Source organism: Lethenteron reissneri, chromosome 52 (assembly GCF_015708825.2).
Source record: "Lethenteron reissneri isolate LAM-NWPU_2019-01 chromosome 52, ASM1570882v1, whole genome shotgun sequence".
NCBI lineage: Eukaryota > Metazoa > Chordata > Hyperoartia > Petromyzontiformes > Petromyzontidae > Lethenteron > Lethenteron reissneri.
In genome coordinates, this window is record NC_083830.1 from 9,648,633 (window position 1) to 9,674,669 (window position 26,037).

At 53.8% G+C, this 26,037-nt stretch overlaps 1 protein-coding gene across 1 annotated transcript in view; it reads left to right on the forward strand.

Annotated features, from left to right (window-relative positions):
• The window catches only part of LOC133355853 (ubiquitin carboxyl-terminal hydrolase CYLD-like), a 52,029-nt gene extending 26,320 nt beyond the window's left edge, over positions 1–25,709 (forward strand). The window contains 20 exon segments of the mRNA XM_061573260.1: positions 2,350–2,630; positions 7,932–8,005; positions 10,730–10,964; positions 11,555–11,716; positions 12,299–12,449; positions 13,027–13,521; positions 14,173–14,432; positions 15,126–15,464; positions 15,889–16,057; positions 16,663–16,804; positions 17,436–17,558; positions 18,544–18,635; positions 19,261–19,327; positions 20,163–20,295; positions 21,397–21,486; positions 21,488–21,506; positions 22,099–22,127; positions 22,130–22,215; positions 23,430–23,686; positions 24,141–25,709. Of these exon segments, the coding sequence (XP_061429244.1) occupies positions 2,385–2,630; positions 7,932–8,005; positions 10,730–10,964; positions 11,555–11,716; positions 12,299–12,449; positions 13,027–13,521; positions 14,173–14,432; positions 15,126–15,464; positions 15,889–16,057; positions 16,663–16,804; positions 17,436–17,558; positions 18,544–18,635; positions 19,261–19,327; positions 20,163–20,295; positions 21,397–21,486; positions 21,488–21,506; positions 22,099–22,127; positions 22,130–22,215; positions 23,430–23,686; positions 24,141–24,325 (3,354 nt within the window). The 5' untranslated portion in view covers positions 2,350–2,384 and the 3' untranslated portion in view covers positions 24,326–25,709.
• Positions 25,710–26,037: the final 328 nt, after the last annotated feature.

Here is a 26,037-nt window from a genome sequence, read left to right on the forward strand (position 1 = left end):
GGATTCGAACCCATGGCCTAAAGCAGTCTTCTACATTGCAAGGCCCGTGGGCCTGCAGGCAGCCCCTAGTGCGGCCCCTGACGCCAGAGGTCGCAATCGGGTACCCGATACCCGTACCCTACCCGATACCCGGCTACCCGTACCCGGGTACAGGTAAGGAATCAAAACCCGTTTGCGACCTCTGCCTGACGCACCCCATCATGCTGTCTCAAACCCAATGGTTTCACATGTGTGGCGGCCCTCGCACTGATGTCTTATCGGTGAAATTGACCCAAAGCACTAACCTACGAAGCTACCTGGCCACCTCTAAGTATTAACATATCTTACATGCAGCGGGAGACTGGGTGAGTGCCGTAAAACCATGTCCACGATGATTATAGCAACAAAACTATGTTCAGTAAAACTCCCATCATTTGATTTCACGTGGGAAATTATTGCCTTTGCACGGTCTAGTTTTAGAGCAAAATACGTCAAAGGTGCAGCCATCACAATTGCATGCTCACACCACTGCCGACGGGAGCTTACCTTTTCGTGCTGTTAGGTTTTTTCGGTAAAGTCACGTAGGTAAAAATAAATAATAGAAATAATAATTGAAATAAAATAATAAATCATGACGTTTCGGGCGCAACACAAGCGTCCGTCATCAGGTTGGACAACCACAGCAAGAAACAATTGCTGATTCGAGCATCTTGGATGAACAGGTGGCGTGCCCGCACTTTACCCCACCTGCCGATGTACTGCGATGCCGAACCCACTTGCACTGCTGGGTGGGCAGCGGCAGCGGCAGAGGCGGAGTGGGGGGGAGGGCACCATTATTTCAACTGCTGTGCTGGCTGGGTGAGATCTCGAAGCAGTGGCGACCACCAGATTGCGAGTCCCATGCACGACACCCGTTTCACCACGGCGGCATCCGGTCGTACAAGAGTAAGCTGCTCGGCTATAATTAGACCTTCGTGTTGACCCTAGTTGCTGGGTTTTGGTCTTGCTCAGAGATGCACTGCATCTGCGGACACTTGCCTCGTTCTAAGGAAACGGAATAAAGGTCATGCTTTTGAAAGAAGGTTATATCTTTTTGCCTCTCCGCAGATTGAGTGACTTTGTGCGTTGGCAATTCTTGCGTTTTTAAAGGTATGCAGTCGATAACGATTGCAGGGCACATGACCTAAATGCCTATGAGCACACTGTGTATACATCTTGACGCAGAAGTGTTCAGGATCAAACTCTACTGATGGAATAGGTGTATGGCGCTGGTGCGTGGTTACAACCGCTGCACTTACTACGCTCTTGTTTACGTTTCCTGGCATAAAGTACCGGACCCACAACAGGATGTTTTCTGTACCCCCCTTTTGGTTTCACTTCTCTCTTCTGCCATAGTTTCTTCCACTTTCTCCCAGACGAATTTTCCCGTGAGCGTCACGATTTCCTCCGTGCCAGAAGCCCCCTTATCGAAGATGTACATTGAACTAATTCAACTCATTGCTAGGGCCCATTTCTAGCAGCGTAAACATGTCGCAGTTCACCAAGCGTTGTTTTAAGCAGGCCTGACTGCTGATATGACACTGTCAAAAACCGATCTTGAGTTTGCTTCTGTTAAACAAATGCTGCTGAAAAATATTGTACCAGAAGCCTTGTGTAGCTGATCGGATGTTTAAAAAAAAAAACTTTTATGTGATGAGATGGTTATCGGATGGAGGTGTTTTGTTGTCTGCTTATTTATTGTGTTAACTCATTGCAGGCCCAGTGTCTTCCTCGCCCATACTTTCAGTATAGACCTCTGCTGCTGCACCGTGAACTTTTAGACTGTTTAAGTTGTAAGAATCGATTAAACAAATTTCATTGCGGATGTCGTGCACGTTTCTCCACAGAACGGCACTTGTGAAACAAAATCACAAGTGCTGTTCCTGTGTTCGTGGCGCTCGATGACGAATGGGCCCCGTGCCCCCTCAGGATGCCCTGGGACTTGTCGGCGCTGCCTCGGCTGTCCCTGGCGCTCATTGTCATCGTTGGTACTGGGCTCCACTTGTTTTATCTCTGGCTGTGTCACGGTGTTCTTTTTATCGTCTCTCCTATGTTTCTCTGCCCTGCCCCCCAACGGAGGACGGTAGATGGTGGGCAGGGGGAAGGGGGTAGCTGCCTTGATGTGAATCCAGAATATCAAGGGATGCCGGCCCCTTGCGCTCCGACCTCCGATCCGACCCCGGCCAGCTCTGTTGATGCCGGCATGTCGACCCGACTCTACGAGCCGCGCCAACGCTCGGCGCGACTTCCGCGGCGCCTCCTTTAGAGTGCGAGCGCAACTCAAGCTCCCCCTCGTTGTCCCCACCCCCTGCCTCTCGTCCCCCACCGCAGGATGTAAATAGCGCTGGCGGGGAGGCAGCAGCGCCATGTACAGCGGCATGCGGGGCGGCGGGACCGGCCAGGGCGTGGGGCCTGGCGGGGTGGGCTCGGTGCTGCCGGTGGTGGGCGGGAAGTCGCTGAGCGGCGGTGTCGGCGGCGGCGGTGGCCGGGGCCACCACCGCGCAAGCTTCTTCATCCTGCTCAAGGACCAAGATGTGGACGAGCGGTGCGGGCCCGTGCCCAAGGGCAGCATCTGCTTCACCGCCGACGGGCAGGACATCTGGGATGCGCAGGTGAGATGCAGCGGAGTGGCGGCGGTGCGCTTTCTTGAGCGGGAGACTGCCGTTGCCGCCTTGGTTTTTGCGCTTAACCATTTCCCGTTCCGATGACGTACATGTGCGTCATCAGTTTTTCTTCCAGTTCCGTTACGATGACTTAAGTACACGTGCGGTATCGGAACGGAATCAGAAGAAAAACTAAAATAACTTATTTGGTATCGAGGCTCCCGCAAGGCCATGCGGGCAGGCGTGTGGCACAGTTTGGTGGCAGCTATCATGGGATGTGGGCTTGTCGCTACAATTCTCTGCGATGAGTACGATGTCTTTAAAAAATTAACCCGTAAAAACAAAGTTTTTCACTTTAAATCCTTTATATGCGTGGCGGCTAGAGTCCTCTCGTCCTCTGGCTTGAGATGGCTGCCACCTATGGGTCAGATGATTGCCTGCCACCTTTAAGCAATTGGTAATTAAATATAATTTATTTTTTCCTAAAAAGTGTTAAATTTTGGAATATAAATTGTCACGCACAACGAGTCTGTGTGCAAAATGTCAGCTCGATTGGATCACGGGAAGTGGGTTAAAAAACGACCGAAAGATTTGCACGGTCGTAAGCGCGCAAGCAAGCAAGTGAACTTAATATAAAGGATTTAAAAATGACGGCACAGTGCCTCGCTAAATAAAATTGATGCTTAACCGCTTGCGCGTTCCGAGATTTAGCAGTGAACAGGACACCCACACTGCAACTTACATAATTTTGGAATGGGAAAGTGTTATAAGGTGAACAGGCTCGCTCTCGCTCAGACACAGACCCGCTTGAACACGGGGACAGTCTCACAGACACTACTAAGATGTGCCGCAGGCCCCAATTTTTATTTGAATCTCAAATTGAAACACGCTAGCGCGACATCTGCTGCAGTTACATCTCGAGAATCATTCTATGTGAAGCGGAACTGCGCTGCGATGTTTGTGTGCGCGCTGCCTTGGCTGTCTTCCCCCCCCCCGTTTCTTGACTCCGTGTAAACATATTTGACGCTGTGTAAGCACCGTCTCATTACGCGTTTTTTGCTATGTATTTGTCACTGAACACCCGAGACAACCCTTGCGAACGATATGTTCCATCTCAAGGGAACATCCTGGTGATGGATTTTAATTTGGAAAAATTTAAACCATCGTACGCGTAAGGTGGAGGGGCGGTGGGGGGGGGGGCGCGGTACCAGCCTCACGACACACCTGTGCAGCGTGCCCCCGTTAGCCACTGGTGGATGTGAGTGCGCCAAGAGGGCAGTTATCGGCTGACCGACGTCGCCAGCCTTCCTCCCAATTGCATTGCTCACGGACACTCCACAGTGCCATCTGACAAACACCCCCACACATCTCTCTGCCATAAAGAAGGGCCATTGCCCGAAACGTTGCCTATTTTATATATAAGTGTTTCACCTCTTTAGGGCATTGTCTTCGAGCAGGGCGCGCTAACCGCCGCGCCAACGCTGCATCCCCCGCAGCCCAGTTGTACGGGGTGATGCATTCATCGATACCCCACTGATTTCTAGCGGCCCTCTTACTTGCCTCTCAGCAGCTGATTGAATACCGTGAAAGCGACGCCCCCATAGCTCACTAACCGAGGAGGAGGAGGAGGGCGTTGAAAGAGATTTAATGCATCTGTTGAGATCGGTGGGAGACGGCGTAGAGGATTTGAAATAAAATGTCGTTTTCTTGCTCACGGTAACTCGACCGTCCTCTCGATGTTTGCGGGGTAAAACGGATCGCCGTGGGCTTCTACGGAAGAGCGCCCACGCTCCCCCTCGAATAATTAGTTTATCTTTCGCGGCGGCGTCTTAGCTTTACCTGGGGCTCATGCCGTTGTGCCACGGCTTGTAACCGCTGGGCGGTCCACGCACTCTGTGGTTTCCTGGTGCGATCGCACGCCGCGCGGCTACGGGGTATTTTCTGGTACACGCAAACAAAAGCTCGGCGCGAGTGCGGCGGCGGTGTGTATTGGGGTCAGATTGCAAAGTGCACTCCTGGCACGGGTTTTATGCAATCGGATCGGGAGACTTTCAGAGATGTAAATCCGGGCGTTCCTGCGCAGGCTGCCCGAGAGTAGAGAAATGCGAGGTGGTTTTTTTTTCTTTCTGCTCAGTACAGTTTTTTTTTTCTATACAGTTCGGTCATTTGGCCCCCTTCTCCTAGCTTTTGGTGTTGTTTTTTTGTGTGAACAAATGAACCTTATGGCGGGAGCCCGGGGTCCCGAATAAACGGAAGTCAAAATCGTAATTAATAAAAAAAAATTGTTGACTCCGTCGCACCGCGCACATAAACGCCACAACCCACCTGGCGCGGATCATTCTGTTGTCATGTCGTCCAAGCGCAGCGAAGACAAATGCCGTCGTCATGAACAAAACTTTGATTAGCGCATCGTGTAGAGCTCGTCGACAGCAATAGATTGCCGTATCGTTCGCCTTCAACAGACATAAAATAACGTCGCAACGCAGTTTATGCGAGAGCCGGGTGCTTATGGAACCTCGGGGTCCCGCCGTAAGGCTCAAATGCAGAGATGAGCACATGGCCAGCAATCCTGCGTCTCTTATTAAGGACTGCTGCCCCGTGACGTTATTCACCACAGTGCATTGCGGCTCTTTAAATATAGAGTTTTTTTTACCGAATTCGAAAAAAAAAATTGCCTCCCCCTTGTTATTTTGGTTGCCGACCCCTGGCTGAGTGGATCGGTGCTAGATCGAGTGAGAGGGGCTCACTCATCAGGAAAGGTTGCGAGTTAAATTTCTGGTTGGAGGTTGGTTGTCCCCCACCGTCCCACGTCTGGGTTGAATACAAGGAGTGGCACTGTGTGGGGGGGAAAGTGGACAGCGTTCATCCGAAGGGTGTACTCGTCCATGCCATTTTTATAATGACAAATTTCCACCACACCTGCGACTGTAGCTGCAAATCAAACGGTGGAATGCATCAACGGCACTTGTCCACTTAACTCTCGATGTGGGCGGGGGGGGGGTGTAAGGTCTTCAATTGATCTCACCAGAAGTTATCTTGTCAGTACACAACTTGCCTTTAAAGCAACCTAAAAAAACATTTTTAATGTGTCTGTTGGCACACTTTTGTCCCGATTTGTGACTGGCGACACAGTTGCTATAACAATTGTACCTCACGGCAGCAAGAAGGACCTGGGTTCAATTCCCAACTTGAGAATGCCTTTCAACGTGGAATTCAGAATCGGGATGTTTATTTATCCTGGAGGAATCCGATGCGCTATAAAGCTCTTTTTCACAGATGTCCAGTAGTTTGTATGGGTTTCCTACTGGGTGTTCCCGGTTTCCTCCGATAACTAAATTTGTTTTTACTTACAACGTAACCGGTATTCGCCAGACATGTCAATGCTGAAAAATTACCTCTCAGTTGCGATTATACGCAGCAGCAGCAACGTACTCCCCGACTGCGACCCTCCTGAATATAATAGTCTTGTGTAATCAAGCGGAAATAAATAAATGAATTGTGCCAATATCTAGAAAAAACACATTCCTGCGGAGGGAGCTGGTAGGAACGTTGGGTTGCCCGGTCAATGGCCAGGATCAACGGCGGCGTGGTGTATTCCGCAAATATGGCCGACTGTGAGGGCGGGCACAAGCCGGCGTGAGTAGGTTAAACGTTGAGTTTTATAAGGGCACCACCCAGCCCCACCCCCCACCCAGCCCCACCCTTCCCACCCAGCCCCTCCCGACCCTCCCCTCTCCACCCAGCCCCACCCCACCCATTTTTGGATGCACGACGGACGGACGGACACAATAATCCCCTGTGGGCTGGTGTAACCAGGAGGTTCCTACCAGTATAATCCATTTGTGACTCTCACAGAGCAGTGGCTACCCTTTGTATCGGAGAACGGGCCTTGGAAGGGAATACTGCAGAACTACCTCGGAGTTCCCCTCAAGCGATTGATGGTGTACACAGAACGGGGCAGAACTTGTGGATCCGCTCTGCGACCTAGAGAAATGCTCCCTTCATGACCGCCAATTCTCACAACTGGAATGTCGCCAAATTGAGGGCAGAAGCTAACATAACGTGATGTGTTTTTTTGTTGCATCGTCATTGGTGACGTGGGGTGGGGGGGTGCTGACGCCATCAACTCGCCACTCCTCAGAACCCGGTTTAATTGCAGGCGTTGAGACTGTTTGGATTTTTTTTTTGCCGCTATAAACGTCCGAATGAGAAGCCACTTTGTTGAGCTCTCCTTTGTGGCTGGGTCCCTTTTGACACGTGGCTCGAAGCGCGCTGCGTCAGCATTAACGTAAACCTCAGTGGGCTTGGCCTGGTGGGATGGGGATGCTTTAGTTTTAGTTGTATGTGTTTGGGTGATTTGTCTTGTACTTTGCACTCCTATCGTGTTTGTGTACTGTTTGTTGTAACGTTTGTACCCGCCCTTACTAGACATCCGTGAAAAGAGTTTAATAGCTCATCGGATTCCTCCAGTATAAATAACTATTCCGATTCTGGCTCCTACATTGAGGGAAAAACGTATTTGATCCCCTACTGATTTTGTACGTTTGCCCACTGACAAATAAATGATCAGCCTATAATTTTAATGGTAGGTTTATTTGAACAGTGAGAGACAGAATAACAACAAAAAATGCAGAAAAACGCATGTCATAAATGTTATAAATTGATTTGCATTTTAATGAGGGAAATAAGTATTTGACCCCTCTGCAAAACATGACTTAGGACTTGGTGGCAAAACCCTTGTTGGCAAACACAGAGGTCAGACGTTTCTTGTAGTTGGCCACCAGGTTTGCACACATCTCAGGAGGGATTTTGTCCCACTCCTCTTTGCAGATCTTCGTCGGCTTTCAGTGTCACGGAGAAAATGCCAAACCACACCGCGCGGTACAACTCGCGGAGAGCTTGACCGTCTGTTAATTTGTTTTCATCGATGCTGTTTGCAGTTTAGTTTTTCTGGGAGGGGTTAAACGAAACGGAAAGCTATCCGCGCCTTTTCCGCACCCGCTCGCCCACTCGCCCGCGCTTCTCTTCGCAACGCCGATGTTGACAAATCACCACTTTTGTTTTCCTGTGTCGGAAAACACCCCGAGGCAAAGCCAGTGAACGCGATAAATGGCGAGGCTGCGGGTAGAAAGTGCTATCGGAATCGAATGCGTAATAGCCGCGTAGTCGTTAAATATTAATATTTCTTAAAAACATTCATTACGGAGCGGCGAGCAATTGTGCCACTATGTTTTGTTTGCCCCGCCCTGCCCCCCCCCTCCCCCAATACGATGAGACGTGCGTTTAAAGTGCCAATCCGTTTGTGCTCAGGGACGAACAATGCTTGCTGTGACCTTTGTGGACTACCTGGACACCATCGCCAAAGTGCTTCCAAAGGCATTGAAGTGAGTGTTTGGGTCAGTGAGAGGCTAAGTGAGACGGTGGTTTGAGATTGGGTGGGTGAGTGGATGGTTGAGTGAGTCAGTGGGTGAGTGATTGGGTGGATGAGCGGGTGGGTTTATGAGAGAGTGTGTGGTTGAATGGGTGGGTGAGTGATTGAATGAGTGGGTGGTTTGGTGTGTGGCTATATGACCCAGCGGAAGTGACTTCCTGTGGAAATGAGCACGAAGGCTATGTTCAGCTCCTGTTTACAGCCCAGAGTCGGTGAAAAACAGGGGTGTCACGGTGGCGAGATGTTAGTTACCTTGTCTGGTATGCAGGAGGTCGTGGGTTCGATCTCGACCCCGACACCCGTATATTTGGAGTTTTCCCTCCACATTTAGAATCAACGTGTGTTTCAAGTATTTGGTTGCTATTACATTTCCACACGATGATCCACTTCATTGAGATATAATTTGTGGCCAGGTCGCATCTGAGAAAGAGTTATGCAGTAGATCAACGATTATCCAGCGGCCCAAATTTTTTAAAACGCCAGATAATCACTAATCATGATTTTAAATAGCTTATTTTGGCACATTCTTGTGTAACATGTTTTTAGGTGTTTTGTTCGCTAACGCAATCGAACGCATTGCATTTAAGGAGGAGTCTACTGTTCATATGCTCTTGTTTTACCCATCTGTTCAATCACCGGTGCTCCAGCGTACACTGAATTACATGCACTTTTTTCCGGATCGCACTGTGTGTTTTCTGTTTTTATTAGTTATTAGTCGTGAAACATGTTTTTATATGTGTTGTATTTTTCATGTTTAAATTGTATGTAGTGCATAATGTCATTTCGCACTGAAATCGACCATCGGTACTTTTTTTGTGACGCACGTGGTACCGATCGCCGAACTGGTGTACACCCTTCGGAGCGGTTTTCCGGCGTTGGCCGGATGACATGCCGGTTTCACCGGATCTGCCCCGCACCGCCGAATAATGTTGGAAGCCGGATAATCGACAATCTACTGTATAGCTCAGTGGGCCTTACCTGGTAAAATAAATATAGTTTAAGTAGTTTTACTATTACATCCAATTCTAGAGGGCCGATCGTTGTTGACTTCCCCACAAAGTGGTAGACATTTTACCGACCCAGTTAAGGGATGATGGTCCCGGGTCAACCGCCAACCAGGATTTCAACGAGCGCAACCTTCCGATCGCGAGCTGCTCTCCCTACCTGCCGAGCCGCAGCACGGGAAGGGGGGTGGGGTGGGGGAGACAGACCTTCATCCAGCAGTGGATCGACAGGGGGCCTGGCGGATTTTAATTAAGCAAAGGTCCGTCCGTCGATTTGTTGATTGGGCTCGCGAGCCGGCGTTCCCACGCAAAAGGCCACTCGGGTCCCAAGAAATCGTGGCCGTTTCACGCGGAGCGTTTTGGTCCCGTTATCGATTCCACTTAGCGGCGGCACGTGACCTGCGCAGCGCGCGCCCGCTGGGGAAGAGCCCAGCGGAGCCGATTAATTTCCCCGTGGCACAATCGCTCAAGGTGGTGGTGGGCGGGGGGGGTGGCATGGTGGTGTGTTGGGAGGTTCAGGCATCTGATGGATTTCCTGCTCAAACGAGAACTGAGGCATTGCGCTCGTCTCCTGTTGACGCTGCCAAGCCAGCGGTGGAAAGTCCACATTCCCATGGCGGGGGAGAGTGTATCCGTAGGGCAACCACTGTTGACTTCCCAACAGTGCGCTACTCGTTTTTGAGACCTCCGTAGGGAGGATGGGCGAGTCCAACGCCCAAGCAGGATTTGAACCTTGCAACCTTCCGATTGCGAGCCACCTGGCCGGTTTCTGCACGTGATGCCCTTTTGTCAATCCACTGCTGGATGAAGGCCCCCCCCCCCCTCTCTCCCCCATGCCATGTCATTTGTTAGGTTTGTTTGACCATACTTCACCACACTGGTCAGTGGGGGTTGGTGAAAGGTTAGCGGGAGCCCAGGACCGGTCAGATATCACTCGCCACTGACGTTTGCCACGGTCAGGAATCAAACTCTGGTTGCCAAATTACCAGCGCAGCGCTCTAACCACTGTGCCACCGCTCCACTCCCAATCATTAGGTCCACGTGTATCACCAGGCCATTCGCCGATCCACTGCTGGATGAGGGCCTCCCCAAGCTGTCCTTGTCCACGGGGGTTATTTTTCCATACTTCACTACTCTGGTCCATGCGGGTAGTTGACGTTGGGGGGGTAGAGCATAGAAGTACATAACAACAATGCATTTATCTGCACTGACCCACCACGTGTCCCTGCAGCCACCTCGTGTACATGGTGCTGTCCAGGCTAAGAAGATTTGCTTAAAATAAAAATGCCGACTAAATAACACCGTTGCCTTCCGCTGCCTTTCAATGTAGTCGTACCCTCCCTTTAACGAAGAATCGGCAAAACGAATGAATGAATAACAAAAATAATTTCTCGCTAACTTTATAGGGCATCATTAATGCCAAGCGCATCTCAAAATGCTGTGGAATCTGTGACACGCGCGGTAAAACAGTTCAACATACATACGTACAAAGACCACAAGCAAGCCGGAAGGCAGCCAGAACCGGCGCCAACAATTACCCGAGCTTTGTGCTCCTATATTTGGATGTTCGTCTAACTCCCCTAATGGGTGTGTTTATATACATGCGGGAGGACACTGGGGTAGCCCCCGGCGGATGAACTAATGAACGAATGAATAAACTGGCGGTGCTGCAGTGAGCTGGAGGAGGACCTGGCGCTGTGCCTCATCGCGATGCCGTCTCGTGAGGACCGCTTGCGCGTCGTCGGTGACGCCGGGCGCCTGGAGATGCTGCGCTCGCTGCGCCCCGGCGCCGTGGTGCGCGTGAACCTGGCGGTGGCCGGGCCGCGCGAGGCCATCGGCGTCGTGCGCTACTGCGGCCCGCTCGACGACCGGCCCTTCTCCGGCACCAGTTTCGGCATCGAGCTGCAGGTGAACACGTCGTCCCGGTTCGCTGCCGGTGGCCGGTGCGGGGTGGGGTTGAGAGGGGGGGGGGGGGAGATGGCGTAGGGAGGGGTGATCGAGGTCAAAGCGCGGTGTGCTAATTGCTGTGCCACTGTTCCACCCCACTTCCCGTCGAGTGCCGCTTATTTCATCGCCACTGAATGGGATTTGAACTTATAACTTGACTGTCTTGAGTCGAGCGCTTTAATCACCGAGTCGCCCTCTGTGTGTGTGTGCCCCTGTGTGTGTGTGCCCTCGTGTGTGTGTGTGTGCGTGCCATGTATGTGCGGTCGTGGTAGTGGTTAGCGTGCTGCGCTACGAACCTGGTGACCTGAGTTCGGCTCCCACTCACGGCCAACATCAGTGACGATTAATTATCTGAACTGCTCCTGGGCCCCTCCCCTAGGTCGCCTCCAATGAGTACCTGGTGCGGTGTGTAATCATCGCCACTGGGGCGTGGTGCTTGGCCACCCACCGCCTCGTGTGCCGCACCGGCCTTCGTGGGTGCTCGCTTAACGGCACTTGCCCAGCGACAGTCTGTTGAAGGCCATTACGGGGGCATCTTTGTCTTCGCCTAGGGATATTACCGGGGCAAGGGCGTGACGGACGGAACGTACAGCGGCAAGCGCTTCTTCACGTGCGACGAGGAGTGCGGCGTCTTCGTGCACCTGAACCGCATCGTGCGTTTGGAGAGCGAGGACGAGAAGGACTACCTGTACCCCGAGCGCGTCAGCGTGCTGGTGAGGGCGGCGCCGGATAAACCAAGTGGCAGCACCTTTTTTACACTTTCCCGCTTGCGTCTTTAAACGACGCACGGGCTCGTAGCCCCCCTGCCTCGGCAACATCTTGCGCATCCACCGGCGTGGCACAGTACGGCAGTGGATGTTGCCCGCCGCTGCGCCCTGCTGACGGGCAATGAAACCTCGAAACCGATCACTGCCAAACTTTTAACGCGCAAATGCTTTAGCGGCCAATATGATGATTCGTAATTGCATTCTTCCGGGCAAGACACCTGATGATGATGCTGGATGTCATCTTCAGCGAAACAATATTACGCAAAATTGTGCATAATTTTGCTTGCCTTTCAACATTCCCCCCCTCCTCCCATTTGCTGAAAGAAAATAACAAATCAATTGTCATTTTTGCCCATAACGTGACAGCTTGATTCGATTGGTTCCGTCGGGTGGTGGAGGGTTATAGTTACAATACACACCGACGCGGCGATCGAAACCCGTGCAGCTGCCGCCAAGAGCGTCAGCCGCGCCTTCCACGGCATCCCGACTCGACCGCTGCAACTCGCTCCGCTCCCTGTTCCCCAACAGGACAGCCTCTCCCTGGACGGCAACAGCTATAATGCGCTGGGACTGGGGGGCAGCGGCGCTAACGGGGGGCCCTCGGCGCCGAGGCCGATGAGGCCCAGGAGCACGCGGGACTTGTCGCCCGAGCACGGAGCCCAACTGCCGACCGTGCACTGTGAGTGTTGCTGTCACCGGGGCTTTCGCTCGCTCGTCTGCTCGCCCGCTCGCTCGCTCGCCTGCTCAGCCGCTCGTTCAACTGCTCTTTCGTCCGCTCGCTCGGCCGCACGCTCGTCCGCTCGCCCGCTCGCCCGCCTGCTTGCCTGCTTGCACGTCCGTTCACCCACTCACTCGTGCATTCAGTCGCTCGCTTGCCCACTCGCCCGTCCACTCGCCTGATCGCTCGGCCACTCAGCCGCTCGCTCGCCCAATCGCTCGGTCGTCCGTTCACCCGCTCGCTCGTCCACTCATTCGTCTGCTCGCTCGCCCACTCACCCACTCGCTTGCCCACTCACCCGCTCGCTCGCCCACTCACCCGCTCGCTCAGAATCGCGACACCACTTGGATCATGTGTTGCGACGGGCAGGACTCTCACTTGATCACCTCATCACTCGCCACCGATGTTAGCCGTGCCTGACACAGACGTGTAATGGCCTTGCTCTAAAGGACACCGTGAACCTCGACAATCTCGGTATCTTTTTGCCGATCGACGTCGGTCGGCCGGCCCGCCCCTTGCCATTTTCTCCGTGGTGCAGCGGGAAGCCGGTACGCCGCGGGGTCGGACCTGACGTCGCAACAGTATCAGAAGGACCCCTCGCGCAACAGCTTGGCCGTGGGCAAGCGGCTCGCCCACCAGAGCTACAAGGCCATCGGCGAAGGCCGCTCCTTCCTCAACAACCACATGCACAACAGCGGCATCGGCAACCACGCGCCCGACTTAAAACGCGGCCTTGGCGGCAGCCTCGTCGCCCCAGGGGACGGCGCCGCCGACGACTATCTCCCGTCGAAGTACGCCCAATCGGCCGAGACGTCTCTGCAGACGGGCGGCCGCAGGGGCGGCCCCGTGTTCTCGTCGTCGCCGCCGCCGTCGTCTTCGCCGGCGGTGCTTGGGCAGTCGAGGGGTTTGGGCGGCAGGCAGAGACCGGGGAGCGAGCCGGCAAGCCAGTTCTACAACACGCTGGGCGGCACGCCCATCGGGCAGAACTCGCAGACGACGTGGTACTGCGGCTCGCCGGCTGACCCAGACGCCGGTGGGTGGTGCCCCCCCACCCCCCCCCACCCCCCTCCCACACCTCGCCTTTCGAACCGAGTTCCCGGCGCGCGAGCGGTAATGGCGCACGCCATTTTGGCTCTCGTGGCGCTTGTTGTTCGGCGTGCTCTCCGACCTTTCCCCGCACGACCTTTCGCCCACTCCATCTGTTCGCTCTCTATCTTTTTTAAGGGGCGCCACGGTGGTGTGATGTGATCTTCCTCGCCCGGTATGTAAGAGGTCAGGGGTTCGATCGCGACACTGACGCCTGTTGTATATTTGGAGTTTGCGTGTTCTCTCCGTGGTTGTGTGGATTTTTTCTCCGAGTCCTCCGGGTTTTCCCTCCACATTTAGAAAAATGCATTTGGATAATTTAGATTATTTCCACGTGATAAGCCACTTTGTTGAGCTATCATTTGTGGCCAGGTTAATACCTGAGTGGCCTTTTACCTGGTAAGATAAAACATAGTTTAGTTGTATTTGTATATGTTTTTAACCGATTTGTTTACCTTCCTATACTTTGCAAGCCTATCGTGCTTTGGGTATTGTTCTGACCCGCCCCTACTGGAACGTCCTGTAGACAAAGAGCTTTAAGGCCAATCGGATTCCTCCAGTATAAATATATTTTCTCATTCTTATTTTGGTGCCGCAGTGACGAGCTTGGGCGGGCGATTCAAGTCGGAGCTGAGCCTGAAGCCGCTGCGGCCGCACGTGCCGCACACGTGGCCCGACATGGGCCTGCGTTCGCTCGGCGACGCGGCCAGCGTCACCAGCGGCTTGGGCAGCAGCTGTTCCGTGGGCGGTGGCGGCAGTGAAGGTTTTGCCGCCGTGCCGTTTAGTTCGGGGCGGTCTCGTCCCTCGCTCTGCAAGACCAACTCCAACATCGCGCCTTTCTTCCCGGCCGCTGAGATGGTGAGGAGGCGGCAGTGTGGATTTCACGAGTAGGGCCCCGTGTCCCGGCCTCGTGATCCAGGTTTAAAAAAAAAAAATTACACGCAGATTTCTTCATTTGAATGACCAACGGCAACATCACCCCCCTCTACCGACAGACTAATGTTCTCCTGTGGGCCGGTGCCTCGGCATATCTCGTGCTCTACAGGGACAGCTTTCTTCAGGGGGTCCCCTCGGCTAAAAAGAGAATCATAGCTGGGCTGTGGAGTGATTGAGATGTGTGATATAAGGTGCTTTGAGATGCTGGGGCATTTTAAGCACCTAATGAATGCAATCTTAATCTTTAGCCTTGCCGAAAGTCCCTGATGTCAAAATGAGCCGTTGTCTGACCCTGATTGACCGATTGGCGATGGATAAAGCGAATGAAACGGTACAAATAAGATAATTAAAAAAACAGTGCCAACGAGACGGTGGAAACGAGGTGAGGAAATGTCACAACCCCGGATCGTGACGATTCATGGCATCGCCAATGAGCGGCGAACGGTTTCACGTCCAGATATTAAAATAAAAATTCCTGGACTCCCCCAGCGTATAATCTTGAGGCGCGTAGAGACAAACCAAGGCATCTTCAGCATTCGTCGACTTGCCATAACGGCAGTGGTTATTTTTTTAACACGCGGAAGAATGCCGTCACCTCGCCGCGTTTGTCTCCAGGTCGGCGGCCGGACGGCAGGCGAGGGCCGCCCTAAGAGGCTGCCGGAAGACAACGGGCCTGGGCCTCCTGGCGGCCTCACCGATCCCGAGGCCCCTCCGTCGCGTCCCCGCACGCTCTCGGACCCCGCGGCGGCGGTGGCGGCGAACTTAGGCGGCCTCGTCGATCGGTCGCCGGCGACCCCTCCGACCCCGTTGTCGCCCTCGCCGGTCGGGGGCAAATACGAGCTGGAGAAAGGCTCGCTGGTGGAGGTGATGGCCAAGGAGATGCGCGTGTTCGGAGTCATCCGGTGGATCGGCGTGCCCCTGGGCTTGGACGAGACGCTGGCCGGCATCGAGTTGGTGGGCCGTTTTCCTTTTTTTAATTTGTTTGCGCCGTTACGAGGTTTTTGTTGTTGAAGGAATTAGTTTTGGTTTGTACGAGACTCCTCTGCCCGTCACCGGATTCACCCATAGTGTACCACACGTGGGCAGGTTTCGGTTGAGTTGGGTTGAGCCCGGATAGTGTGACCACGCTACTCACGGCCTGTTTATCTTAGGGAGCTGTAAGGCAGAGGGCAGTGTTACGAAATCGACTGTTGTACTGTCCGTCTATACGCCCCCCCCTCACCCCACCCCGTCTATTCTCACCACTTTCACCAACCAGTGGGTTAACAGATGCTTCCGCTTGCTGCAACCTTAGTTTGAAAGCGTCAAGGAAGGCTAACACGTTGGTCTCGTTGTGGCGCGTGCGTGCATCTGTCCGCGCGCGCGCTCGTGCTCGCAGGAGGAGGAGATGCAGGGCTGCACGGATGGAACCTTCAAACAGCACCGCTTCTTCACGTGTCCGCTGGGGAAGGGCTTCTTCATCCAGTTCACGAAGTGCCGTCCGGACTCGCGCTTCATGTCCGTGCCGCACATCGGCCTCGACCCCGTGCAGCGCTGCAACTCGCTCGGTAACCCGGATGGCGGTGGTTGGCGATGGTGATTGTACGTGTGTACGTTGAACGTCTTCTTGGTTCTTTCGGTAAAGTCACGTAGAAGGGAAATAAAAAAAATAAAAAATTTGTATTCTTTTATTATGTTTTATTCTTTTTTATTTTATTATTTCCCTTCTACGTGACTTTACCGAAAGAACCAAGAAGATGAATCCCTGCAGTCACGAAAGCTTTAAATCGAAATTTTACGTTGAATGTCTTTCGCACCGTACGTAGCCAGCCGTGCTAATCGGAGGTGCGGGGGAAGGACAACTCGTAAACTTTGCGTTGGTGGCTGTTTTTCCGGAGGCGCCAATGGTGGCGGAGCTTCGTTAAACGAGGACAAAAATCCTTTTATTTGCCGTCTTTTTCTTCTGATGCATGCTCCATCCCGATTGCGCCGTCGGCGCCGCCGCGTCACGAGACGGAAGAATCCGTTCAGTACACTCCGCCCGGCGCGTTCCAGATGTTTTTTTTTTGTGTCATCGCCGCGACGGCAGCAACGACGATCAATCCGGAACGAGGAGTGAAACGACGTCACCGCCGCCGCGTGTCTCCCCCGCCCCGTTCCCCCACTCCGGCAGCGTTCAGCAACTACCGGAGCGAGCGCGTGGAGGGCGAGGTGCCTCCCCCTTCGGAGAAGGAGGCCACGGCGGTGGTGTGCGGCCGCACGAAGGGCATCCAGGGCCACTACAACTCCTGCTACCTGGACTCCACGCTCTTCTGGTGCGCCCCCCTACTAAACTAAACTATCTTTTAATTTTACCAGGTAAGGCCCCCGCTGAGCTTATAATACAGCTATTTTTTCAGAAACGACCTGGCTGTCACAAATAATAGCTCAACGAAGCGGCTTATCGCGTGCAAGGTCAGTGCAGGCAAATACTCAAGACGCGTGTCTCCAAATGTGGAGGGAAAAACTAGAGGGCCTGGAGGAAAATCCACGTGACCATGGGGAGATCATGCAGACTCCAAATATACGGCCATCGGGGTCTGAATCGAACCCAGGCACTCCTCCGTACCAGGCGAGGGAGTTAACATCTCGCCACTTGAACCCTTGGGTTTAAACGTCTCACGGAATGTTTTCTCCGCTACCTTCATAACGTGGCGTAGGCACATGACTAGCAGCCACAGCCATAGCGAGGGGTATACCGGATACGGTGTGCTAGGCGGTGAAATGTTTTTAATTACCTGACCGCTACATCCTGGCCCATGAGCTGTAGGTTCCCTCAACAGCTTTGACAGGGCATACCTTTCAATTGTTTATTGCCACGTGTGCTGACCGACGCCCCCGTGCGCGCCTGTGTTGTGCGTGTCTCTCCGCGTCTCTCTGCGCGCCAACGTCCACCTGCGCATGCAGCATGTTCGCGTTCAGCACGGTGTTCGACGGCATGTTGCACCGGCCGCAGCGTTCCAGCGACCTCAAAGATTACCCTAAGGTGCAGCAGCTGCTTCGCGAGGACATCGTGAACCCGCTACGCAAGTACGTGGCGCGCGGCGTGGAACCCACGTTATCCCTCTCCCTTTTCCACCGGCACATCCGTGCCGAGACAGCGTGTGAGGCCGGCACGGTACGGGGTGGTTCTCCCACTGGCTATTTTCCATGCAGCGAGGACATCGTGAACCTGCCGTGCCAGTATGCAGCGCACAGTGTGCGTGGAAATCGGCCCCGATACTCGTGTTAACGGAGGGAGGGGGGGTGGGGGGCAGGTGGCTTGGGTGCCTTGGGCGGGGAGGGGCTTACAATGGCCATGTTGGAGCCACTGAGCCACCGTTGCAAAGATCCTGGGTGCTAATCCGTGTTTCAGCCACCGCGAGATGTAGCGATTTGATGGTCTGAGCCCATTAAAATGTGTTCGTGGCACAAATGAAATGTTATTGGGGAAAAAAATCTGAATTTCGCAGTTGGTTTGTCCCTTAAATTTCCATCTTCCAGTTTTGTCAATTAAAGATGTTCATTTCATTGCGTTGCGACAAACACTTTTGGCGGCGCCGATGAAAGGTGCGCCCCGAGCGTGGATAATGAGGCTTATAAACGAGGCTTCGTCGGAAGTTCAGCAGTAGCTCTGCGACATTGTCTTCCGGCGGGGGGCCTCTCCCCAGAGAAAAGACGAGGGTGGTGGTGGTGCGGTGTTGTGTGTGAGAATTCTTCACGGCAACGTTTTCGTCTCTCTTCGTGATGCTTGGCGGCACAGTCGGAATAATAATTTAGAAGAAAACGCACAAAAGAAATCGAACCAAAGTCGTCACCGTTGGCGTTGCGATGTCAACGATCGTGTGACCATGCACGTGACTGCTTGGAAAACTTTTCCCGACAACGTTTACCCAGATGGATTTATTTGATGCGACGCGTTTTTTGAAACACACCTCCTACTTGTATGCACGCGTGCGTGTGCGCACGTGCACGCGTACCGCGCTTCGTGATCTGCCGTTGAACGCTAAGGCTCTCTTACGGTGTCGCCGCGCAGGAACGGCTTCGTGAGCGCCACCAAGGTCATGCAGCTGCGGAAACAGCTGGACAAGATCGGCTACGTCACGGGGCTGACGTGCGAGGAGAAAGGCGAGTATGGACTGGCAGCGCGTGTTCGCGACGGCGCAGGGCCTGTCACGTCACACTTCTACTCACCCTTTCCCGTTTCAATGACGTAAGTGTGTTTGTGTGTGTACGTCATCGAAACGGAACCAGAAGAAAAACTCAAATGAAATAACCTTATCAGTACCGAGGCTCCCACGATGCCGATTAGCACGGCTCGCTATGTACGGTGCGAAAGAAGTTCAAAATACACACGTGCGGCACAGTTTGGCGCCCGCTATCATAGAGTGCGGTCGTGTCGTTAGAGTTTTCTGCGGTGAGTACGATGTCTTTTAAAACAACCGCGCTACGCCTCTCTGAATAAAATTAACACTGAGCCGCTCGCACGTTCCGAGATTCGCCGGTGAATGGGACCCCGCCCCCGCAACTTGCAGACGTCTCAGGAACGGGAAAGGTTTAATCGGCCGCCTCGGGCGGAGGAGCAGGGGGTTTACGACGCATTGTTGTGTACACACGACCTAACCAAAAAACCCAGTTGTGCGCCATTCAAACATTTGTGCGTGTTACCGCCGTGCCGTGCTGTGCCGTGCTGTGCCCCTGTCCCGAGCTGAGCGTTTAAAATAATCAACGCCCCGTGTTGTCGCTCGCGCAGATCCCGAGGAGTTTCTCAACACCCTGTTCCAGCACGTGCTGAAGGTGGAGCCCTTCCTGAAAATCCGGTGAGGCACGGAGGCATGGCTCGAAGCATCTCGCTCCTTTGACGTCACCTTCCATGGCCCTTCTATTTAAATTTTTTGGGTGTTTAGTTTGTTGTCCTTCCCCCGTACCTCCGATTAGCATAGCTGGCTACGTACGGTGGTGCTTAGCCGCGGGGTTCCCAACGGAAATGTGTTCTTGGTCGCATGAGATGACACGATGCCGCGAGCCCACTTGGAATAGAATTTTAAAAGTGCAAACTGTGTGTGGGATTTAGAATCTGTGCAGAAGGTTGCTGGCATAACTTTTTTGACTGTCGCCCTCCCTTGCTCATGCTGCGTTTACCTCCATACCCTTGGTGTTGCATCTCATCTCCTTATGTTAAGATGTGGTTTGCAGTTTCGATTTAAAGCTTTCGTGACTGCAGGGATTCATCTTCTTGGTGCTTTCGGTAAAGTCACGTAGAAGGGAAATAACAAAATAAAAATAAAACATGATAAAATACAATTCTCACGACGTTTCGGCCACAACGCAAGCAGCCGTCCTCAGGTGAAGAACAGGTCTGTCGGAAAGACAGCGTCAGACGCTGTCTTTCCGACAGACCTGTTCTTCAGACGCTGTCTTTCCGACAGACCTGTTCTTCACCTGAGGACGGCTGCTTGCGTTGTGGCCGAAACGTCGTGAGAATTATTTTATTATGTTTAAATTATTTTGTTATTTCCCTTCTATGTGACTTTACTGAATGAACCAAGAAGGTGGTTTGCAGTGTTCGGCAATTGAAATGCAATTTGCTATATAAAGTAAAATTCGTGTTTATTATTAAAAATGTTTTCTCTCCCTGGATTCGACCATGCCCAGATCTGGAAACAAGGACTTCCAGGACGGCCATTTCTACCAGATCTTCACGGAGCGTGACGAGCAGGTGAAGGTGCCCACGGTGCAGCAGCTGCTGGAGCAGTCGTTCCTCGCCGCCGACCTCAAGCTCGTGGAGGTGACGCGACGCGTCGCACGCCACAGCGCCGCAACCACGCCGCGATAGACACCGCTACGACCACACTGCACCACAACCACACAGCGCCACAACCACACAATGCCACAACCACGGCGCGATAGACACCGCTACGACCGTGCAGCTCCACAACCACACCCAGCGCAACAACCACACAGTGCCACAACCACACAGTGCCACAACCACACAGCGCCGCAACCACACAGTGCCGCAACCACGCCGCGATAGACAATGCTACGACCACACTGCACCACAACCACACCCAGCGCAACAACCACACAGCGCCACAACCACACAGCGCCACAACCACACAGCGCCACAACCACGCTGCGATAGACACCGCTACGACCACACTGCACCACAACCACACCCAGCGCAACAACCACACAGTGCCGCAACCACGCCGCGATAGACACCGCTACGACCACACAGGGCCATGACCACGCAGCAACCGCACACCGTTGCGCCACCGCGCTTGCACCACACCCGCACTATGCCAGGCGGCACTACATGATGTCACGCTACGCTCTGCTACACACCGCCATATTACCGCACACCGCCACCATTCGGCACCGTCATTCGCCACCGCAGCAGACAATACCAAGCCGCACAGAGACATTCCCCACCGCGCTAATACCGCACCACGCTGTGCTCCACACCTATGTCATACATCACCATGCGACAAAGGGAAGGGCGTTGCCTGGACACCATGATGAAGGTAGCAATGGTGTTAAAGTCCGCTACCGAAACCCGTCTGGAAAAGCAAGTCTCAGGTCAGCACTTGCCGCTTCTGCAACACCCAGAAGCACAATGTAATTAAGGTTAAAAGCAGGTAGTTTTTGTTGTTGTTGTATCGTATCTTCCTTGAACTCGAATCTATGAAAAGCTTGCTGCCAGCAACATGCAGGAGTTAGCCTTTAATCTCGCGTCTGGCTGATCGAAGTGACCTGATAATGCCACAGCAGGTATTCAGTGTCACCTGCCGGAGGGGGCCTTTCTCCAACACCGCTCGCGATGGACCGCAGCTCACGCGTGCCACACCTGTGTCTCTCCCGCAACCGCCCCTCGCCCGTGTCTCTGCAGACGCCCTCCTGCCTCATCGTGCAGATGCCCAGGTTTGGCAAGGACTTCAAGATGTTCAACAAAATCATCCCCTCCCTGGAGCTTGACATAAACGGACCTGCTGGAGGACGGTGAGCAGCGTCGGTGGCGCGTGACGAGTGGCCGCAGCCACAGAGAGAGGCATTCTGGATGTGGTGTGCTTTGTGTTCCACCGTGGGTTGTATGTATGTATGTATGCATGTTGAACTTCTTTTGCACCATACATAGCCAATTGTACTAATCGGACGTGCGGGGGAGAGACGCATGCACTCAGTATAATAATCTACTGCTCGATGAAATCATGGTGCTTGTTTGACCATACTTCACTCCGGTCAGTGCGGGTTTGTGTCAGGGGGCGGTGTCAGCTTATAACATTCGCTGCTGACGGTAGCCATGCCGGGGTATTAAACTCAGCTCGCGAGGTTCACAGTGGAGTGTGCTAACCAATGTGCCACCGCTCTCCACTGGATGCAACACTGCTACAATCCAAAATAATAATGAGAGATTAGAGAATCGAATCCCGATCCAAAATCACGATAATTCATCGTATCGTGGAGCCGTGTCTCCTTGTGACTCGCTGGACCGACTCGATTTCTCCGTACTACCCAACACCTTTACCGCGTGACCGAGCTTCCTCTCGCCCCCACCCCCCCCCCACCACCTCGCGTTGTGGTGTGTGCACAGCGCCGCGTGAATGCCACATCTGCGGCGGTCTCTCGCCGAGGAGGAGTGCAAGGATTGCTACCACGACCCAAGGATGGGACCCAGTTGCCTCAAGCAGTTCTGCTCAATGTGCAACAACAGGTGGGAGCCTGGCACTCTCTTCCCCAACGCGGCTGCCCCCTCTTTTGTCTCCCCAACTCTTCCGTTCACCGCGCCGCGCGCCGCACCGGGAGCTCATTTATACGAGTTGAGCTCGGGCACGTGGGTCGGTCGGCAACCTGCGGCTCCGGCATGCCGGCGGGCTCTTGAAGGCTCCGCTTGGCGACGGTGATTGTCACGGACCACCGCCGTCCGTCGTCGCGGTTCACCGCGGCGCTATCGCGGCTCTTGAACAGTTTTTTTTTTTACCGAATTCTAAAAAAATGGCCGCTCTTGTTGTTTTTGGTTTGCCGACCTCTGAGCTAGGGGAGGCCCAGGACCGCTCACATAAAATCGTCACCGATGTTGGCCGTGAAGCGGCAAATCGAACTCGGTGGGGGCACACAGGGTTCGTTTTAGCGCGGTGCGCTAACCGCTGTGCCGCCGCTTCTCACACGGCTAGCGCACGCACACAGACACTCGGACCGGGATGGGAATTACAGTGACGATGTAATTATTGTTCAGAATCACAATATTCTTGGTTCTTTCGGTAAAGTCACGTAGAAGGGAAATAATAAAATAATAAACATAAAACAATAAAATTCTCACGACGTTTCGGCCACAACGCAAGCCGTCCTCAGGTGAAGAACAGGGCTGTCGGAAAGATGAATCCCTGCAGTGACGAAAGCTTTAAATCGAAATTTAACAGAATCACAATCTTTACTTATCCTGGAGAAATCCGATGAGCTGTGAAGCTCTTTGTCACGGTTGTTCAGTAAGGGGCAGGTCAGAAAGTTACAACAAATGTCACCAAGTCGACGGTTTTATTCCACGAAGTCAGCATGCACGGCGACAGCCATGCTTCTTTTGTCATTGCACTGCCGGATGAGACCCCCACCCCATGCCGTACGGGTCGTGGGGGTCATTTGAGCATTCTTCACCACGCTGGTCACCGCAGGCTGGTGAAGGCGGTGAGCATAGACATCGGAGCATGGTACAATACAACAATGAGGCTTTGTCACACTGTCTTCTGCCGCCCGCGAGTCAGCGTCTTACAATCTCCATCCCACGGTTACGTTTGTTTCTCCTCGCGCGCGCATCAAACGCGCATCCAACGTCGCTTCCTCCGAACGCCGACAAAGGTTGTCGCTCGCCCGGCACGCCTGACGATCGCTAATGCGTCGCCAAACGCTTTTGGCCTCCCCCGCCGGAGCGCAGGTGCACAACCACCCCGACCGGCAGCAGCACCGCTCGGTGCGGAAGCTCGTGGTGACGGAGGAGGTGCGCGCCGCGTTCCTGGGGCCCGGCCGTCAGCGTCGGCACGGCGGCGGCGGCTGCCTCGGCGTGGCCCGCGAGAAGCTGGAGCTGTTTGCGGTGCTCTGCATCCAGACGAGCCACTACGTCGCCTTCGCCAAGCACGGCCCCGCCCCACAGTCGTGGCTCTTCTTCGACAGCATGGCCGACCGTGAAGGTGATTGCTGCGTACACTTTATTTTTTTTTTCTTCGTGACTTGCTTACCTTTGCACTCGTGTCACCGCGGTGGCTAGGAGATGGTAACTACCTCGCCTGGTATGCAGGAAGGTCGTGGGTTCCATCCCGACCCCTGACGCCCGCTGCTGTATATTTGGAGTTTGCATGCGCTCGCAATCGGACGGTCACGAGCTCAACTCCTGGTTTGTGGGGGTTGACTCAGCCCATCCTCCTTTTGGAGTCTGTTAATACAATGAGCACCACTGTTCAGTCAAGAGCGGTTGTCCTACCGTTCGACTTGCCCCCCACCACAGAAATGTGGACTTTCCACCGCGAGCTCAGGGCTGTAAACGAGCGATGACCAACCACCGCCCCGATAACTCTCTTGAGCCGCGATCGCTTGGAAAAACCAATTCCTCCCGTGGCCTCCCTCACCCGCGAACCCTCCCGGCAGGCGGGCAGGAGGGCTTCAACATCCCGGAGGTGCGCGAGTGCCCGGAGGTGGCGCAGTACCTGAGCATGCGCCCCGAGGAGCTGGATGGCCTGGACCCGCGCGTCATGGAGGGCCCGGCGTCGCGCCTTCTGTGCGACGCGTACATGTGCATGTACCAACACCGCGACATGATGCTCTACAAGTGACCGTTGCCGCCTGCTCGCCCGCCCGATCCGCATCCGCCTGCTCGCCCGATCGCCCGATCGCCCGCCAGATCAACCGCCCACCCAACCACCCACTCACGTCTTCAACTCTCTGTTCTTATTCTTTCCCATCTGAGGGTTCTCCTTGCTCATGCGGACTCTTGGGTCCCTTATGTCCTTCTCCTCCTCCCCCCGGTCGATCGGTGCCGCCACCATTGGGTACAGCAAAACGTGCAGTGCGAGACGTTACGGAGAGAGCGTTGAGGCTGTACGTAGCTCTCGATACGGACGAGAGGGAGATGTCGGGCAATAATATCCGCTATTGGTTTTATCGCACGATAAGGTTATTTGCAAATTGGCGATCGTTGACCATAACGGGAACATTTGTAATTTTCCTTCAATTGTAACGTCTGCAATGAAATCGCCACGGTGCCGAATTCACGAAACCCGACGGCCCCTCTCTTGGTAGGTTCCCAGATCGTGGCCTTTCTTCCGGCTCCATTCCATGATTGCTCCTCCGTAGCTTGGAAGCCCCTTCCCCCGGCTGTCCGTGCTGTCGATTCCCTGCCCAATGACTGTCACTTCTCCTACATGTGTGGCAAGAATAACTTCACGTTGGTTTGTGCGGAGAGACTTGCTGCGCACTTGCATTTAAATGCAGTGAAAATTCAAATCCGACTCTGCCTGCTCCCCCTTCTCTCCCTTCTACACCTGCCCAGTCTCTCTCCCCGTTGTTCTCTCCACTTCACTGCCCTTCTCTCCCTAAGGATTCTCTCCCCCTCCTCCTCGCACACCCCCTTCTCATTACTTCTCCACTCTTCGTCATCTCCCTCCCTCCCCCTTCCCTCGTTCTTTCTCAAGGGCACTCACAATTTGCGTGGCTGCTCGCGACTTTCAACACTCGGGGGATGGGGGGGTGTGTGGAAGTTTCGTCTCGTCTGTTTCGGGTCATCTTCCCATACCCCAAAGAGATGTGTATACATTTTTTGTTATCTCGTTTTTTGTTTTGTTTTGATCGTTTACGTTATTATTATTATTAATGTTTTTGCATTTATAATTTTTTTTGTTAACATCGGTCATTATGATCGGTTGTCGGAATTTTCTTTTTGTAATTATTGTTGTCGGGGTCTGATTTCTGGTGTTTTTATTGCGTGCAATGTCTGTTGGATTTTTACTCGCAACCCCGTCAGCCGGGACGGGACTGTCCGACGTTTGTAGCCGCGCTCGCGCCCGATACAGCCAGAGAGTGCGAGGTGCCGCCTTCATTCGTTGAGCCTCGCGGGAAAAAAGCTGCGTCCGTGGGCAAGCCACCCGCCGCGGCCGCCACTTTTCCCAAACCTCGCTCGCCACCGTACACCACAAGCAGAACCGGCTGATTGTCGGCGAACAGGCAAGGCTACGACGGTAGTCGCCACCGATCCTGGCATCTGAGCTTCCTTCGCGCCAGAACAGTCGTCGCTCAACCCGGTGGGCACGGTGGTCTTACAACGTGGCGCCGCTGTCGCCACTCGATCGGAATCGATTTATTAGGAGAAACTTGAGACGCAGCTTTTAACGCCACCTGAACCGGGCTAGGGTTTACTGTATAGGCTGGACCTGCCCCTAAATCACAAGGCCAACGTCATCCCGGCGTGCGTAGGACAGTCCGGGGGACCCCCCTGCCTCCGCTGAGAGTCGAGTGCGCGCGCGCGTGTGATTCCCGCGTATTGTGCGTG